The 19097-nt window shown below is 31.6% G+C and overlaps 1 protein-coding gene across 1 annotated transcript; it reads right to left on the reverse strand.

Moving 5' to 3' along the window:
- Positions 1–2372: 2372 nt before the first annotated feature.
- LOC134687007 (membrane-bound transcription factor site-2 protease-like) lies at positions 2373–19074 on the reverse strand. The gene is made up of 9 exons (XM_063546916.1): positions 18721–19074; positions 15986–16255; positions 13266–13369; positions 11181–11427; positions 10199–10379; positions 9491–9585; positions 7504–7696; positions 6372–6447; positions 2373–5182 (listed from the first exon to the last, which is right to left on the reverse strand). The coding sequence occupies exons 1-9, from the start codon at positions 18793–18795 to the stop codon at positions 4963–4965; spliced, it is 1461 nt and encodes a 486-aa protein (XP_063402986.1). The 5' UTR covers positions 18796–19074; the 3' UTR covers positions 2373–4962.
- Between the last annotated feature and the right edge of the window lie 23 nt (positions 19075–19097).

The raw sequence follows: 19097 nt of genomic DNA on the forward strand, positions 1-19097 counted from the left end.
TGTGCGTACCTTGCAAAGTCCTCATGCCTGTCAGACAGTTTTCATTTGACCTCTACCTTGTTTCATGAATCAGTGAACAAGATTAAGTTTTGGTGGTAGTGCCCATATCTAAGGTACTATGAGCAATAGGTCCTGCATATTTGTGGCCTTCGGCTGTTGTCTCTTAGACACATTCCCCTTTTCCATTCTCAATTTTAAGGTGAACATGTCCAACTGCAAGGTGTCATCTAACCTTGACCTCATTTTCATGGTTCCATGGTCAAAGTTAAATTTTTGAGTTTTGGTCTTCTCCTAATACTGTAAGTAAAAGCTCAACTATGTTTGGTATATGGAAATATTTACAATGTACATGTCAGTCTCAAAGTGTTTTGTTTTTTACCCTGACTTCATTTGACTGTTCATTGCTCAGTTTAAAGTTTTTGTGTTTAGGTCTGTTTTTATAAGCATATGGTCAACTATATTTGTTGTGTGGAAGGATTGTAAGATGTATACATCTGTTTGGCAGGTATCATCTGACCTTGATCTAATTTTGGAAGTTCATTTGTCAATGTTAAGTTTTCATGGTGAAGTTTGTTTCTTTTAAAATACTAAAAGCAGTAGGTCAAGTACTATATTTAAGGAATAGATTGATTGTAAGGTGTACATGTCTGCCAGGCATGGACCATCTGACCTTGACCTCTTTTTCATGGTTACAATTTTCATCGAGCCTGCAACTATTGTTGCAGAAAGCTCGACATAGAGATAGTGATCCAGAGGCAGCAGCATTAATTAACTTCTTAGAAGCTTTATATTTTAGAAGGTAGAAGACCTGGATGCTTCATACTTTGTATATAGATGCCTCATGTTATGAATATTGATTCAATATCAAGCTTCCTTTTGTGGTTTGTGTTGGAATTTTCTTGATTTCTGTTTACTTATACTTAAGTCATTATCTGGAAACCATCTGTCTTGGAAAGACACTGACGACGACGATGTGAAACCAATATACGACCGCAATTTTTTTGTGGTCGTATAAAAAAGAGGGTCACCAAGGATTTGTGTTTACAAGGTGTCATTGTATTACTATTGTCAATGTCAATGTATTACTTATGTCAAGGTCATTGTATTACTAATGTCAATGTTCTACTTAAGGCAAGGTCATTGTATTACTAATGTCAATGTACTACTTAAGGCAAGGTCATTGTATTACTAATGTCAATGTACTACTTAAGGCAAGGTCATTGTATTACTAATGTCAATGTACTACTTAAGGCAAGGTCATTGTATTCCTAATGTCAATGTATCACTTAAGGCAAGGTCATTGTATTACTAATGTCAATGTACTACTTAAGGCAAGGTCATTGTATTACTAATGTCAATGTTCTACTTAAGGGCATATGATACAGTTACAGGGAAGGTAATGACGTTGCTAACGTAATTTGTTATTTTCGCGACGTCAAACTGTGACATATCGGGAAAAAAATGCATTTTTCGACTGATTTTTATCATTGAAACTGATTTAATTTGAAAACGAGTTCATGGACCCCTATTTTTCAAAACGGCATTTGGTTTCATTTTGCAGAGAGATTATATGACCCAAATTTTATAAAACTGTAAATAGAGGATTTATTTTAATTGTGATAAACAAGCAGTAAAACATTACGTTTTTTCCTCAATTAATGAACATTTGATAAATATGAGTTATTTCTGAATAAAGAATTGCATATTTTTTAAAGATATTTATAAAATACAGAAATTACCGATTATTTAACAAAAAACAATTTGTTTTTATCTTTTATATCAAAAAAGTTACGTCTTTCTTTCGAAAAAGAAATTACAGCCACAAATCTGAATTTCGAGCAAATATACAAAATTTCGATCTCATTTTACTCAAAAAGTAGCACATGAAGGTATATTTTTGATTACATATTTGATTTAATCAGGTAAAAAAGTAGCCTATATGCAAATTTTCATGAACTTGTAAATACAGTATCAAAACTGTATCGTATGCCCTTAAGGCAAGGTCATTGTATTACTAATGTCAATGTACTACTTAAGGCAAGGTCATTGTATTACTAATGTCAATGTTCTACTTAAGGCAAGGTCATTGTATTACTAATGTCAATGTACTACTTAAGACAAGGTCATTGTATTACTAATGTCAATGTACTACTTAAGGCAAGGTCATTGTATTAATAATGTCAATGTATTACTTATGGCAAGGTCATTGTATTACGAATGTCAATGTGACACAGACCCATATTCAAAATGTCAGTATTGAAAAGAGAATATGAAGACAATTAATCCTGAAAATTCTGAAACTTTTTGGTCAAACAGTCCATAATTGTATTTAGTAGATATATGAATTTGTGATCATAAAGAAAATAACAAAATAGCGATATGTTTTTTATTTGTTCCAAATTTCTGGTCCCATAATTTCATTTATTCTAACACACATTCAAAATATATACTATCATATTGCAACTACTTTTTATAACTAATTTATTTTTTACAATTCATTGAAATATCTAATTGTACAGTGTATCTTGTACTTCAAATGTTAATCTCAATATAGCATTATATAAAGCAACCCACAATAACTTTTCCCTCCATAACTTAAAACATGATCCTTCCGTAGAACATGAGTTATCTCCCTTAGTTTTTCATTAAACTGTACATTTCAGTGTAAATAATTGAAGAGTAAATGTTTATGCTAAGCAAACTCCTAAAGTCCTTTCCATTCTGTAAAACCTTCCAAAGTTTTAATAACATAAACAGGTTAATAAGGGGGTTTGCACCATGTAAAAGTCTTGGCTCACTAGAAATACCAATAATCAATGATAAATACTGCACACCCTGTTGAAGATCTAACATAAAATAGTATCAGTAGAGTAGCTCCACAGGAGTTGTCCAGAGATTTAACAGTGATCCATGTGTTAAATAGACAAATCTTTTAGAAAAGGGAAACAAATGAAAAAGAGGCAAATGTATCATATGTAAGTGTTAACAATAAAATGTTTTACTTTATAAATACACATGATATAGTCTTTGCTTAAAAAAAAAGAAAAAAATAAAATTTAGAAATAAAGAGTATCCAATATGCTTTTCCCATGATGCTATCAAATTTAACCTGTTCTTAAATTTTATCTATTATACTTTTTCATAGTTCCTGTTCCAAATGAATTTGAACTATAGATTTTAAAACAAAAAGGTAAAATCTCATTGAACCAGCAAAGAAAAATATCCAACAGTTTCATGTATATATGATCAAATAAAATGAACAATAAACATATCTTAAAAACATTTACAAGTATAAAAGTAAAAGAATACATAAAAACAGCAAATGAAGAATCGAAACAAAAATCTAATGAAGTTTAGCCTAAAACAACCACAGACATTTGAGATCTGACAAAGATGAAATGAATGAATATCTGCAAATTCATGCAAATTACTGATTGTGCATTATTTACCCCCTAAATATTGAGCCATCTTCTCAGCTTTGTTTAAAAGCGTATAAATTCATTAAAGTTATTAACAATATATTACATTCCTCTGGCTGGATGCCTAAAGTTTAGACATATATCATTTGTAGCAAAATGATGATGATTATAAAATTATTTGTACAGACTTTTTATTCCTATGATAAAAGACTTAGTATCATGTTTTAATTACAATGTCCTTTATTAGGTATTTTATACTGTAATTTTTAATTCTTATTGTATGAGAAATAATTAGAATAACACTGAAATGTATATTATGAAAGAGTTATACAAAAACATGCATGTTTGATGATGTTTAATAATGATGTTTCATATTATACATTTAAACATATGTAAACAACTCATTTTGCTATTTAATTTTTAAAAGTCATAATGATATCATTCTGCACATTAAACAAAATGAAGAACAAACAAACCACATCTACACTTATTTCACACATGTGTGCCCCTCACTTATACACTTTAACTTACTCTCTCTATCCATGTATTTTGTCTATTCTATATCACAATGTTTATCATACCTAAATCTTCATATATGTTTATCCATACATTCACATCTTTATTGACTAATGTTTTAGGCTAGGATTGAATTCTTCCACACATTATTAAGATGAATACTGTGGATGTGAATACAAATACATATTAAAGTAAAATGTTGTCATGGCTAACAGAAGCCCTTTTTCGATTTAAGGGATTAACGCTAGGGAGATATATATTATATTTAAACAAAGTAACTTCCAGGTCAACAATATTAAACACATTATTTCAGTTCATTAAACTCTAAACTTAAACTTTGAAAATTTAACATTTCAACAATTTGAAGAAAAACAAAACTGCACAATAATCTGTTTTTAAGTAGGAAGTATTGATTCAGTGATTTAAAACAATTGAAGAGTTTGTAGTTTGTTGAAAATGTATCGTTAATTGTCCATTTCAAACAAGATGAATGTCAAACAAAAGACAAAGATGCCACAAAGTGGTTAAATTTCTGGTCTCTGATGAGTTTGTAAAAGTTTCAGCTTTAAATTTCAAATAAAACGAATTTTGAAGATTTTTATACATGAAAAAAGTGAGACCACAGCTGTTAAAAAATGGGAAAATTTTCTTCACAGGAAATATCATTTTAACAAAAACTGCCAAATCTCAAAAATGTCAGTCCATGTAATAACAGTATCTGTATCCTATATATTCATGTATCATATGTTCTTAATTCATATACGGTACAGAAAAATGCTCATTAAAAATCAAAAATTATAAGACATTGACTAAATAAGAAGTTGTTCTGTTCAGCAGTACCAAGCTTCTGACCAAGTATATAGACTTTCTCTTCAGTATTGCAAGAGAAATGTGTGATGAAAAGATTTGTTGGACGGACTGACGAACAGACAGATTGACAAGGTGAATTTAATATAGCACACTTGTATAGTGTGGATACAATAATTTATAACGCATCAAGTTTCTTGGATGAAATAGACAATTAATGCTATGAAAACAACGCCCACATTGCTATGACTACATTTATAAATAACAAACATGTTCCATATAGGATTATCACAGTATAAATAAGTCCTCTAGTTTCTCTGTCTGATATAGTAGATCGTAGAGCTATCTCTATAAACCCATGACATATCCACTGGCCATCTAAAGCATAACAGGGTACAACATTCAGTATTATTAATGCTCCTGAGAGAGATATTAAATATCTGGTACTGAGTTAAGGATCATACAGGACAAACTGTTTATTCTAAATACCATTACTTACAACAATTCATGATAGGTCATATACGATTTAATTGACATGTACGTTTATTTTCTGACTGCATGTGGTAAAGTATTTTAAAATAAAATGATTAGAAACAAGATACAGTGTGAGCTACTGCTTACTAATTTCTATCATTGCTCTAACTGAAAGGAAACACATATACAAATCAATGTAGAAACACTAACCAGGAAGTAAGTAAGGATACAGTTTAACTTGTGTAATCATATTAAATTAGGCACCATATATAAAGGTGCAATGGTGTAAAGTTGTTGGGAAAAATGCAACAGCAATTTGTTAAGCAAGGCATATTTTTGATAGAGAATTGGGTATCTAGATGATTTAAAGATGCTGAAAAAATGGGATGAAATGTTTCCTACATCAATTAACATTAAAACACAGATGTAAACAGTGTCCTATAGTTGTTAGAATCCTTGTCTTTTTCTCTCTGGTAGATAGTTTTATCATTGGCAAAAATACAATTCATTTTAGTAAACACAGTTAAAGGGAGATAAACAAGTTACTTTTTTAACACATTCGGCTGTCATTTTAATAAAAACAAGCCTCTTCCTCCTCTGTTGTTGTTGGGAATGCTCATGATATCATCATTAACTGGTTATTGATTCCAGGTTAGAAATATAGCTGGGGCAAATCCTTGGCTATGGCATATGCATATTTTTTTTGTAAAAAATATGTTATGAATTTATATATTTAACATTTATAACATGTATAACACTCATATCTATTTTTCATTTATTGTTATGTCATAAATCTGGATGTTGTTTCTGTTGTTAAAAACATTTCCAAATGTTGTTGTATCTGCCTTTTATAGTTGACTGTACAGTATTAGTTTTGATCATTGTTGAAGGCTAGAGGGAAACTTATAAGTAATCATATCCATATTATTTTGACTCTGGGGATAAAGGTTTTCATTGAATAAAATGTTACCGCATCTTTTGTATAATAATCACTGCTTACTAAAAAACTACCACTTTCATCATTATCTGAATAACATTTGTAGTATACAGTTCTGATTTATGATGATCTATGTATAAAACAAATATTGCAAACATTCAAAATCAGTATACTTATCCTGACCGTGAAAACACAATTATAATCAGTAAAAAGGATACTTGCTGAAAGTTTCTACAACATATGGTAGATTCAATGGAATAGCAAAACTTTTTGGTACATAATTACTCAGTACAACTGTAAAAGAAAAAAAATAATACAATTATAATTACAACTAAAAGAGTATTCATCAATATGTAAAAAAGAAAATGCTTTTTCTATTTAAATTTCATTAGAATTGCCTATATTGAAGAATTTCACCACTTTTAAATATAGTCCAAGATTACTCTGACGTCCAACGGCTGTTTTGCCAGACAAGCTGGAGCCGTAGGACGTCAAAGCTCGTTCCATATCAAAAAGTAGATATTTGCCCACCCAAATTAGATGCGCTGCTTCGTCGCTTCTGGTGATGAAGAGATGAATGAAAAATGAACAGATTGATGCCTGATTTATATTATTCTGAGGCCGTCAGTCAGTACCAGAAGCGACGAAGCACAGCATCTATTTTGGGTGGGCAAATATCCACTTTTTGATATGGAACAAGCTCTGACGTCCCACAGCCCTAGCTTGTCTGGCAAAACAGCTGTTGGACGTCAGAGTAATCTCGGACTATTTAAAATAGAACTTTATATCTTGATCGTATTTTGTAAAAAATTTACTTTTTCTATTTTTAGTCCCTTAGTGATTTTGACCAATAATTTAGTGTGTGATGCATATTCTTTCCCTTCTAGTCCCCTTAATACAACTACCAGAATTTTAATTTCTTCAGAGCATTGCCCTTAACATGCTTAAGGTAATACATCTTTCTGTTTGTTCTATTGTAGCCCTGAACTTGATTCTTTTGATTTGTCTCCCTTGTTTTCATTTAAGTCACAATTTTTGATTCCCTACTAATAATTCAGTATCTTCAACTTGTTACATTTAATTTTTATTCAGCAGAAAACTAGTCCTCTCTTAGTACAGTAGCCTAATTGATAATGATCAAACTTCAAGGGAAAACCTCTGATAAACCATTAAACAACAAAGAAAGTACTGATTTTGTAATTTAATTGAACTGGACTCATTACAATGTTAAAGAGTTTACAGAAAATGGAAAGATAACTTTCAACCTACTGGAATGTTTACATTTCTATCACAAGTTTGTATTTTTTTCTTTAAATCTATCAATATTTAAATTAAATATTCTTGACTTACCAGAGTAATGAAGGTCAAGTGGATGACCCAGAAACAGCAATGGTGGTTTACGTCCATGGTAAACTTGAAGTAATTTGGTTTCATTATCTAAGGCAGGATATACACAAACATCACCCTTTGGTATATAACAATCACTTTGTAATTTACACATGGGTCTCTCAGTTATAGCTCTTGCTGGCAAACAAGCAAATTTCTGAAAATAACAATTTATTATCTTAATGGTATCATCTTTAAGTAAAAGAAACAATATTCCACTTTGTACAACCAAATCTGACACATAACCTTTTAGAGAGAAAAAAATCTGTGAAACTGGAAACTATTTTGTAAGGTCTTTGTATGTGTATGTATGGTAATGTTATGACTCAAATATATGTACATTGTATAACAAGAGGCTGTCACAACGACAGCAAACTGGATTTATTAACATTCATTTATGTCCTGGCAATATCACAAGAACCATTACTGATGAATGGTGAAAGTGAAAATCATAAATATCAAATTGACCTCCATTTTGTCATTAGTATCAACATATTAAAATTTGGAAGCTTAGATTGAATGGTTCATGAGTAAATGCAACAACATGAATGGAAACGCCATTTTCAATCTTTCAAGAACCATAACTCCTGAACAGTGAAAGTCAAAATCGTCATTATTGAACTTGACCTCTATTTTGTCATCAGTAACAACATATAAAAATTTCAAAAGCTTTGGTTGAATGGTTCATGAGAAAATGCACGGACACGACTGGAAACACCATTTTTCAATCTTTCAAGAACTATAACTCCTGAATGGTAAAAGTCAAAATCGTCATTATTGAACTTGACCTCCATTTTGTCATCAGTAACAACATATTAAAATTTGGGAAGCTTTGGTAAAACAGTTCATGCATACGGTAAATGCATGGACACGACTGGAAACTCCATTTTTCAATCTTTCAAGAACCATAACTCCTGAACGGTAAAAGTCAAAATCGCCATTATTGAACTTGACCTTCATTTAGTTGTCAGTAACAACATATTAAAATTTTAAAAGCTTTGGTAAAACGGTTTATGAATTAATGCACGGACAACATTTGATTGCCGCCCGCCCGGCAGCCCCCTGTACATCCCCAAATCAATAACCAACATTTTTGTCACAAAAATCCGGTTAAAAATGAACCCTAAGTTATTACTGGTATTTTCCCCTGGTTTAAGGAAATCAACAGATATCTTATCACCATGACATTATAAAATTTAAGTTATTTTAAAAAAAAAGTTTTATAACATTTAAAAAAACAGATTTAAAGGCTTGTTTCCATATCAATCATTTCCATGTCTTTTGACCAAACATGAGATTTTTATAACCCTACAACTTCTAGTTTAACAATAGGCATATAAAAATGCCTTAAAATAAATGACTAACTTACATCATGGGGAGCAGTATTTGTATGATAATTGAAACACAGGTGTGTAAATGACTAACTTTCATCATGGGGAGCAGTCTTTGTATGATAATTGAAACAGAGGTGTGTAAATGACTAACTTACATCATGGGGAGCAGTCTTTGTATGATAATTGAAACACAGGTGTGTAAATGACTAACTTACATCATGGGGAGCAGTCTTTGTATGATAATTGAAACACAGGTGTGTATACAACTAACTTACATCATGGTAGCAGTATTTGTATGATAATTGAAACACAGGTGTGTAAATGATTAATTTACATCATGGGGAGCAGTCTTTGTATGATAATTGAAACACAGGTGTGTAAATGACTAACTAACATCAAGGGGAGCAGTCTTTGAATGATAATTGAAACACAGGTGTGTAAACGACTAACTTACATCATGGGAGCAGTCTTTGTATGATAATTGAAACCCAGGTGTGTAAATGACTAACTTACATCATGGGAGCAGTCTTTGTATGATAATTGAAACACAGGTGTGTAAATGACTAACTTACATCATGGGGAGCAGTCTTTGTATGATAATTAAATGACTAACTTACATCATGGGGAGCAGTCTTTGTATGATAGTTAAAACACAGGTGTGTACTGCTACTCCTATTACAACAGTCGATAGATTTCTCTGTTCGAGTCCAGTCTGGAGGGATAAAAACAACATTTAAATTAGCAGAAAAGTTTATACACAAATAAGTCTGATCAGCTATTTCATTACAGATTTCTAAGTTTCCTAGCTAAAAAGGTATATTCATATATCTGTGACAAAGTACACATATAATTACAAGCATTACTGGTTCTATACAGAGACATTCAGGATTCTCCTAAATCATCATTTCATAAGAAAAAAACTATAAATACTAATAATAACAACAAATGCTGAAAATCACCTTGTAATAAACTTATAAATATTTCTTTTTTGGTATGAGAAACAGAACATATTGCACTTTACTAATTCAGGCTGACTGGTTGTTTATTATTTTTTCGTTAGTTTGTTTTCTTTTAGAATATAGGTACTGTGGATTCATTATTATTCGTTGGATACCAATTTTCGAGGGTTCGTGGGTACAGGTGAACCACAAATTCAAATGTTCATGGAATAACATATTTTAAATAGGCTTTGTATACAGAGAATTGCGAAACCACGTTTTCAGCAATCCTTGATAATTGATACCCACGAAAATAAATGAATCCACAGTATATACTCACAATAACAATATAGGTGATTATTTCAACCTAAATGTAGATATATTTACTTTTAGGGGATGCATCCAAATCTTTAATTAAATTCAAAGCCATACAATGTCCCATAGTTGGTTCTTTCATACTGACAGAAATACATGTAGTCCAGTCATCAAGACTAGTGACACGACAATCACTTAAACTGGTTATTGCTTCTCCTACTGCAAGACCTCTTGGTCCAGATACGGCTGAGTTCTACAATAAAAAACTTTGAATAATTAGAGAATTATAAAAACTTGCTGCCTCTCTTTTTCAAACCTGTGACACAACACCAATACTTTTAAGTATATTAAAATATAACAAAAATATCAGTCCATAGGACACTAATGCCCGCTTGTTAAGTGAGATTGGTGTAAAAACCTTTATTTAGAAAATAATGATCAAGATTGAAGTTAATGTGACACAACGTGATGGTAAACTACCTTGACCAAAACTTTAATCTATATTTCTATGTTCATTGAAAAATAAAATCAGTGCAACCTCCCTCATGTCTGTTTGGATTGGTCATCCAATTTGTCAATATAATGGAACTAAAACATGGATAAACAATTGTTACAAAAGCGGGTAGTTTAACTAGCTATATTAGACCAGTTAACTTATTTCCTTCAGCAAATTCCTATTACAAGTCAGGAATATCCAAGTGGTTGTCTATTTGTTCTGTTGATTGATATAATTTAACGTTTGAATTTGTCATATTTAAGAAAGCATAAAATATATAAAGTGTTGTTTTTATTTATGATGAACTTCCTCTTTTTAAATTTTTCTTGTAGTTCGGTAATACTTTTTTTTTTATATATGATTTAAAAAGTTCACAGCATAATGTACATGTGTACCAAGTTAAAATGTGACCACAACTTGAAAGTAATCTATCCTGACAATACTATACATCTGTGTCATGATTTATAATATATGGCGACAGCAGTATAGTTAGGGTCAGTAACCATACTTAACTTGTGCAAAACTTTAATAAAAAATACTATAATAAGAATACTATACCTCTGTGACCTGAGTTATAACCACAGACTCTCCAGTACCGTAGAATGGAGCCAGTAGTAAAGGTAGTATCAACAGCACACATAACGCTAATACAACAATTACAAAATTATGCCACACTCCAGCACAGTAAATTCTCAACTGACGTAGTGGGGAGACTGCTTGTAAGTGCTCTGTTGATAAATCCACATACGCTCCTGGGTATAAAATAAATATAAACAAACCAAAACCATTTACTCTTACTTGTTCCCTGAAAAAAAGGATATAAAATATAATTTATGATTTCATAGTAAACATGATCATCATTAGAAAGCTGGATGGTCATATAGTAATACTGTTTTTGTTTCATCCTATTTTGTTTTTTAATGCAGAAAATGAGATGGTCTGTGAGCATCACATATATCAAGAAGTTCTAATTTTTTACAAAAGCCGCAGTCAAACATAAAAGGAAGAGAAACATATCACATAATAATGAATAACCAGAAGAATGGTTAATTCATAGAGAAGCTTTGAAGTGTTATTGTTAAAAACGTGATCTAAATTTCATATATGACATAACACAACATTTTAAAAATACATGAGTTTTATTTTATTTTAGTTTTATTACCCAATTATTTTATTACTAATTGTTTTATTTTATTTTAGTTTTATTACCCAATGATTGATGGGTTGCCAAGATACACTGAATAGTTAAATCATGATGAGTATGAAATAGCAATGCAACAAAAATAAGTTTAAATTTCATTCAAATCCATTAGAATCCTGTAGAAATCTTATTTTATGTAACAGTAATGTTCTTCTCATTACTAATGGTTTTTTAAATAATTTTAGTCATACCTTTTTTTTAAGATTTTACACCAGAAATAATTTCAAATTTTGTTGAAATCTAAACATTTCAAAGGTTTGCATATCGTTGATGAAGATTTTCACTGCTGTATTAATGATGAGTGATCTCTCTTGATTGTTCTTACCTGACAGCAGCAATAACATGGCCTACTTCATGTGAGATTCCACAAACTAGTAATGTCAACAGATAGTAGGACATTTAACAATGACTGCTCTCCCTTTCTTACCTGACAGCAGCATAGCATGGCCTACTTCATGTGAGATTCCACAAACCAGTAATGTCAATAGATAGTAGGACATTTAACAATGAGTGATCTCCCTTTCTTACCTGACAGCAGCAATAACATGGCCTACTTCATGTAAGATTCCACAAACCCAGTAATGTCAACAGATAGAAGGACATTTAACAATGACTGATCTCCCTTTCTTACCTGACAGCAGCAATAACATGGCCTACTTCATGTAAGATTCCACAAACCAGTAATGTCAACAGATAGTAGGACATTTAACAATGACTGATCTCCCTTTCTTACCTGACAGCAGCATAGCATGGCCTACTTCATGTGAGATTCCACAAACCAGTAATGTCAATAGATAGTAGGACATTTAACAATGACTGATCTCCCTTTCTTACCTGACAGCACCATAGCATGGCCTACTTCATGTGAGATTCCACAAACCAGTAATGTCAATAGATAGTAGGACATTTAACAATGAATGATCTCCCTTTCTTACCTGACAGCAGCATAGCATGGCCTACTTCATGTGAGATTCCACAAACCAGTAATGTCAATAGATAGTAGGACATTTAACAATGAGTGATCTCCCTTTCTTACCTGACAGCAGCAATAGCATGGCCTACTTCATGTAAGATTCCACAAACCAGTAATGTCAATAGATAGTAGGACATTTAACAATGAGTGATCTCCCTTTCTTACCTGACAGCAGCATAGCATGGCCTACTTCATGTGAGATTCCACAAACCAGTAATGTCAACAGATAGTAGGACATTTAACAATGAGTGATCTCCCTTTCTTACCTGACAGCAGCAATAGCATGGCCTACTTCATGTAAGATTCCACAAAACAGTAATGTCAACAGATAGTAGGACATTTAACAATGAGTGATCTCCCTTTCTTACCTGACAGCAGCATAGCATGGCCTACTTCATGTGAGATTCCACAAACCAGTAATGTCAACAGATAGTAGGACTTTTAACAATGAGTGATCTCCCTTTCTTACCTGACAGCAGCAATAGCATGGCCTACTTCATGTAAGATTCCACAAACCAGTAATGTCAACAGATAGTAGGACATTTGAGAGATCGGTAAGTTGATTCCTGGCATCTGAAAACAAAAATAATTCACTGAAATACATTAATGAAATGCAATATTAACCAGGTGCTCCGCAGGGCGCAGCTTTATACAACCACAGTGGTCAAACCCTGAACAGTTGGGGCAAATTTGGTCACAATATTCAAGCTTGATTCTGTCTGAATTTGGATTGTTATCAAATTTTTGACATAATATAAGTTTTTGTCACAAAATAAATGTGGTTAAAGATCTAACAAATCTATTGCACAATACTGTGCAATTGAAGATTTCTTCTTGAAACTTTTGAAAACAAGCAGTGTAAGGGAGGTAATCAAGTAATAAAACATATATATAACAGTATTCTTTATATTTTAATTGCAATACCTCTCTTACACTGCTTTTAAATTGCCCTTTAACCAGAAAAACCCTTGTTTCCCTCCCTTTTCTTGCTCCTAATTGCTAAATGATTTGAGCCATAACCCCTCATAACCATCCCTTTGTTTTATGGATACTTGTGATATAATTTCAGGGAGATTTATACACTTAAACACAATTAAAATGACTGAAAACTACAAAAATGCTTATTTGGGCCCCTTTTTTGACCCCTCACTTGTAGAAACCCCCCTCCCCCCTTGGAGCAAAAACCCCAAAACTCAATTCCAGCCTTTCCTTTGTAGTAAGAAACCTTGAAGTATAATTTCAGAGAGATCCGTATACTTAAGCCCAAGTTATTGCCTGTAATCTAGAAAAATGCTTCTGTTTGGCCCTTTTTTTTGGCCCCTTATTCCTAAATGTTCAGGGATATTAACCCCAAACTAAATGAAATCCTTCCCTTCGTTATATGGAACCTTGTGATACAATGTCAGAGAGATCCATAGAGTAATACATAAGCAATTATCCCGATACTACAAAAATGCTTGTTTTTGGCTCCTTTTTGGCCCTTAATTCATAGACTGTTTGCCCCATAACCCTTAAAATAAATCCCAACCTTCTATTTTATGGTATGAACATTGTTGTACAATATCAGAGCAATTGAAATACTCATACACAACTTATTGTCCTGAAACTAGATAAATACTTGTTTTGGGCCCCTAATTTCTTAACCATTGGGACCATAACCCCCAAAATCGATCCCAACCTTCCTTTTGTCATGTTTGTAGTTACAAACATTGTGTTCAAATTTTATTGATTTCTATTTACTTATACTTAAGTTCTGGAAACCATCCATCTTTGGACGCTGACAACGACGACGACGTGATACCAATATACAACCAAATTTTTTTTAATTTTTGTGGTTGTATTAAAATATTTAAACAGAACTTATTCTAAAAAGTCTTGAGGCCATTGCAGATAAATTGTATAAAACTATGATATAAGTCTCATAATTTAACACACAAGGGCAATAACATTTCAATTTTTCATATATACGTATATATTAAATCAATATTTTCAAAAGGGGCACAACTCTTTTAAAAACAACTGATCAGCACTTATCTTTAACTCTTCAAGAACATTTATGTTATTAACCAGTAATATAAATCTCAAGAATCAGCCAATAATTGTAGACATGCTGACAATGCAATTTTTTATAAAATTTATATTTTAAAAATAATTGATCGACACTGATTTTCAAACTTGTCCAAAATATTGTAGATATAAATCTATGACTATATAGATTTCATTAAAAATCTGGCACATATTGTACACACTAGAGAGCCAACTAGACCTGATGGACAGACACCCGGTGTTTCCATGTTCCAAGCCATGCTTAACATGGGGGACAACAAAAGTGATGAGGGAAAATCTATTTCAGGGATTCTGGATTCAGTTGTTTAATGGTGGGAATCGCCAGATAAATTGTCCTGAATTTTGGATTTGATAATATTGTCATACTGACTAGACACATAATTTTTTCCAGCAATTTCTGATTTGAAATTTATTAAGTGACATTTAATGCAGTAAAATAAAGCAAAAGATAGAGTGGTGCACTTCTTTTTTGCTATGGCCCTTTGAAAGAACCCAATTTTGAGGTTTTTCCCATTTTTCATCATTTTAACATTTTTTTATCATGAAAAAAATTACATTTTCACAATTAAACTCTTTTACAAACTTTCAATATAAAAGATGAAGTGGACCAATCTGAATAAATTTTACTTTAAAAAAAAACTTTAGGTAGGTGTTAATATAAGAAAGTTTTATCATATTTTAATGGTTTTTTTAAATAATCATGCAGTCAATTTTGTAAGTTTGTGATTTTTCTCTGACATGTCATGTATTTAAAAACAAAATACATATTATTTCAACTTCTTTGTTATAAATGATTAAAGAAATACATATCTAAGAAATTTGAAAAGAAAAAGTGATATGGGACGTACATGCTTCTGTTAAAATCATTTCTTGTAGAAGTTGCAACCCTAACCTATTTTGACTAAAAAGACAGACTTGGTAATAAAATTTGAAAGACCCATTTTTTTCAGAGTTAAGTTTAACATTTTTATAAGTCGTTGTTATTTTCCACATGTATCACTTGTTCTGGAAATAATTCCAAATCAAGATTTCATCAAGACTGAAATGTCAGAAAAATACATCCTTACTGAATTTTGGAATTTCAACTGTCAAATATTTTGATAAACTTTATTTTCAACTTACAACAGGTGTCAAAACTTGCTGATCTACTGGTTGCTGTCGGAAAGTGTTAAATACCAATAAAGTCAACAAAAGTATAGACATAATCATTGCCAGCAGTCCAAAAACAACTCCACAGTTAAACCAGACTCTCAGAAAATGTGGTCTCCATTGTCCCAACTTGACAAATGTCCTGTTGAACAAAGCTGTATACCATCTTAATTGGCAAATAGAAACAGACAATCCAGTCTTGTCTAATCTTTCTATGTATTGACGACCTGACCATTTCTGTGTCTGAAATCAGAAAAGTTTTATCATACAATTCTGATATATTTTTAAACTTCTGTATTAAGATAGATTGTTTTGTACATGGAGAAGCAGCTTTTTTCATTAGAAATCTGATGTTTATCTTAAATTCAATGAATTTCAGATTTTTTTTCTCTTCAAGTAATACATGTATAGTACGACGATTGTATTGAGTGTGCAAAAAAAGGTAAGATCTTTGGTTATCTTGCTTGTTTGCCGAACCATGAAGTCATTATAAGGTAAGGTATACTACCCTCCTTTCAAAGTAATCTAGTCCTACAGACAGATGATTGGTTAGACTGTCAGACTAGTCTACTGTCAGTTTACCTAACCTAATAATGACTTCACAGTTCAGCAAGCAAGTTAACCAAAGATATTACATTTACCTACACACTCAATGCAATCAGCTGTAAATACTTATAATAAACTTAAACTGATAAACTTAAACAAATTTAAGCTGTTGTTATTGAATATCAATGAGCATACTACATTGTACTACTGTAAATAAAAAAAATATAGAAAAATATTCATTAACTGACCAAACAACCCATGAAAATCCATTTTAATTATCAGTGTTGTTCAGTCACAAGTTGAATATTTTTTATATCTAAATTCGGCAATTTTCCCTTTTGTAAACATGGTAAAGGAGTATAACTCTTGAACTGTAAAACTTAAGTGACGCTATACAAATTCAAATTCTATCTGTGTTTTGTGGTGATATAGTAATGAGCATTGTGTTTAAGTTTCATAACATTTTGTAGAAACCAAGTTACAGTTTGAGAACAGAAACGAAAAATTCAGCAATATTTCCATTTGTAAAAGGGTATAACTCTTGAACTGAAAAAATGACACGATTCAATTTCAAACTCTATCTATGTTTTGTGGTAATAATTATTGTGTATCAGTTTCATAACATTTGGTTGAGGCAAACTCAAGATAGAGAACAGAAACCAATTTTGGGACATATGTATGTACGGACGTACATGTATTTAAAAAAGGAAAAGGAGTAAACTTAATGACCATAAAAAAAAATCCCATAGCCCTAGGATTCTCTTTTATCTATATTCAATGTCATCAGTTACAACACCAAGCATTGTATGACATAAGGAGTGAAATTTTATGAGATGTATTTCACACACAAAATTATCAGCTTTTATTCCACTAGGAAATCACAGAAATTTTTTCTGCTCTCCTTGTTAACCTTGTCTCATCTGTTAATATCAATCTTTTTACGCCTGCATGTCGATCCGGCTCCACTTTGATCCTGTCCAACATCGATATTTAAAGTGAATCTGGCCCCAATAAAATAATACATTTTTAAGGAAGAAAAAGGAAGATAAATATTGTAATTCATAAATGTTTATGAATTTTATAATAATGTAAAAGCTGTACCATAAGGCATAAATTAAAATATTGTTTGTTTGCCCTTTTCCGACCCTATGTTTTGAAACAGGGTAGGTAGGTAAAATATTTTATTTTTCTTTCCCAAAAAAAAACTTAGCTCAGTACTTTTTTTGTCATGGGTAGGCAGGTAGGTCATGTAGGTATAATATTTTATTTTATAGATACAAAATCTGCTTGAAACAAGGAATTATTTAAATCTGGAATAATTTTGAATTCTGGAAAATTGATCAGAAATTTTTGATGAAAACTAACCCAACTAAATAGGGTTAGCCATGCGCGCATGGCTAAAGAGTGTTAGTTAGTTCATACTGAAATGATAGTGAATGAAAAATTAACCTTAGCCATGTGTGCATGGGCTTACCCTATTTAGTTGGTTTGGTTTTCAGCCAAAATTTCTTATCAATTTTCCAGAATTCAAAATTATTCCAGATTCAAATAATTCCTTGTTATGACATCATTTTTGTCTGTATTGCTTTTGTTTCAGTATGCTTTTGCTAATAAGTTTCTGGGACTATTAGAATAAAATCCCAGGAAGTTTTGAAAAAAATTATCATGTAGAATGTGAAATTAATTCTTATGCACTACTATTTTGTTATCAAATATCAAAATATAGGGCTGTGCAGCATATTTTCAACGTGTATATGCCTGATACTTTAAAGAGTTTTAATTTACACTAATATTCTGTACTATGTACCTTGTACGCTTACCTTGACCTAAAGGTTTCTGTAAGAGATGACTATGTCCTGGTAAAATATGTCCGGGCAGACATACATTACTGGTAGAAAAAGTCCCTAGAGTGCTTAAATTTTCGTGTGTGTTTGGGTTTTAATTAAAAATGATACAAGACTTGAAACTCAATTGTCACGTATTTTACATCGCATTTATAAATGATCTAAATGGAAAAACATAAAATCCTTTTAAAACAGTATAGATTATCATATCTTTATTATGGGGATTGACATGGATCTGAATCAACGTTGGAGGGATCAACTTCTTATTTGCAGTGAAAAAAATGGGTCTTAGCGAGTATAAGTTATTATAGTTTATACCTTCAAAAATGCATCAAGGAGGTAAAGAGATGACCAAAAGCCAAGAACTAATGCAATCCATGTTGTCTGCAACATCTCAGTGTATGGACATGTGCTCCATGAGTCACAAACAGATATAAACAATGTAGATCAATATACTATCAGAAGTTTCTTTTCATATTTGCCGGTCACATCATACTGTTTTACAGTTCATAACAAGAACTACGGTAATGAAATTTCTCTTATATTTCAATTTCCTCATTCTAAAACATGACACTAAATCATTTCTTTAGCAATATTTCTGTTAACAGTTCCTACAAAATTACAGCGTGATCAAACCAACCGCAATGATATCAATATGAAAGTACGTATTCTAATCCGATTGGTGCATTTTTGTA

The sequence above is a fragment of the Mytilus trossulus genome, chromosome 10 (assembly GCF_036588685.1).
Source record: "Mytilus trossulus isolate FHL-02 chromosome 10, PNRI_Mtr1.1.1.hap1, whole genome shotgun sequence".
In the NCBI taxonomy this organism is placed as follows: domain Eukaryota; kingdom Metazoa; phylum Mollusca; class Bivalvia; order Mytilida; family Mytilidae; genus Mytilus; species Mytilus trossulus.

Coding starts and splice junctions, on each gene's coding strand:
- LOC134687007 (XM_063546916.1), bottom strand. CDS start 18,795: ATGTTGCAGACAACATGGATTGCATTAGTTCTTGGCTTTTGGTCATCT. Junction 16,256..18,720: donor TCCTTGATGCATTTTTGAAG/GTATAAACTATA, acceptor TTCTGATTTCAG/ACACAGAAATGGTCAGGTCG. Junction 13,370..15,985: donor AGCAAGTTTTGACACCTGTT/GTAAGTTGAAAA, acceptor TTTTGTTTTCAG/ATGCCAGGAATCAACTTACC.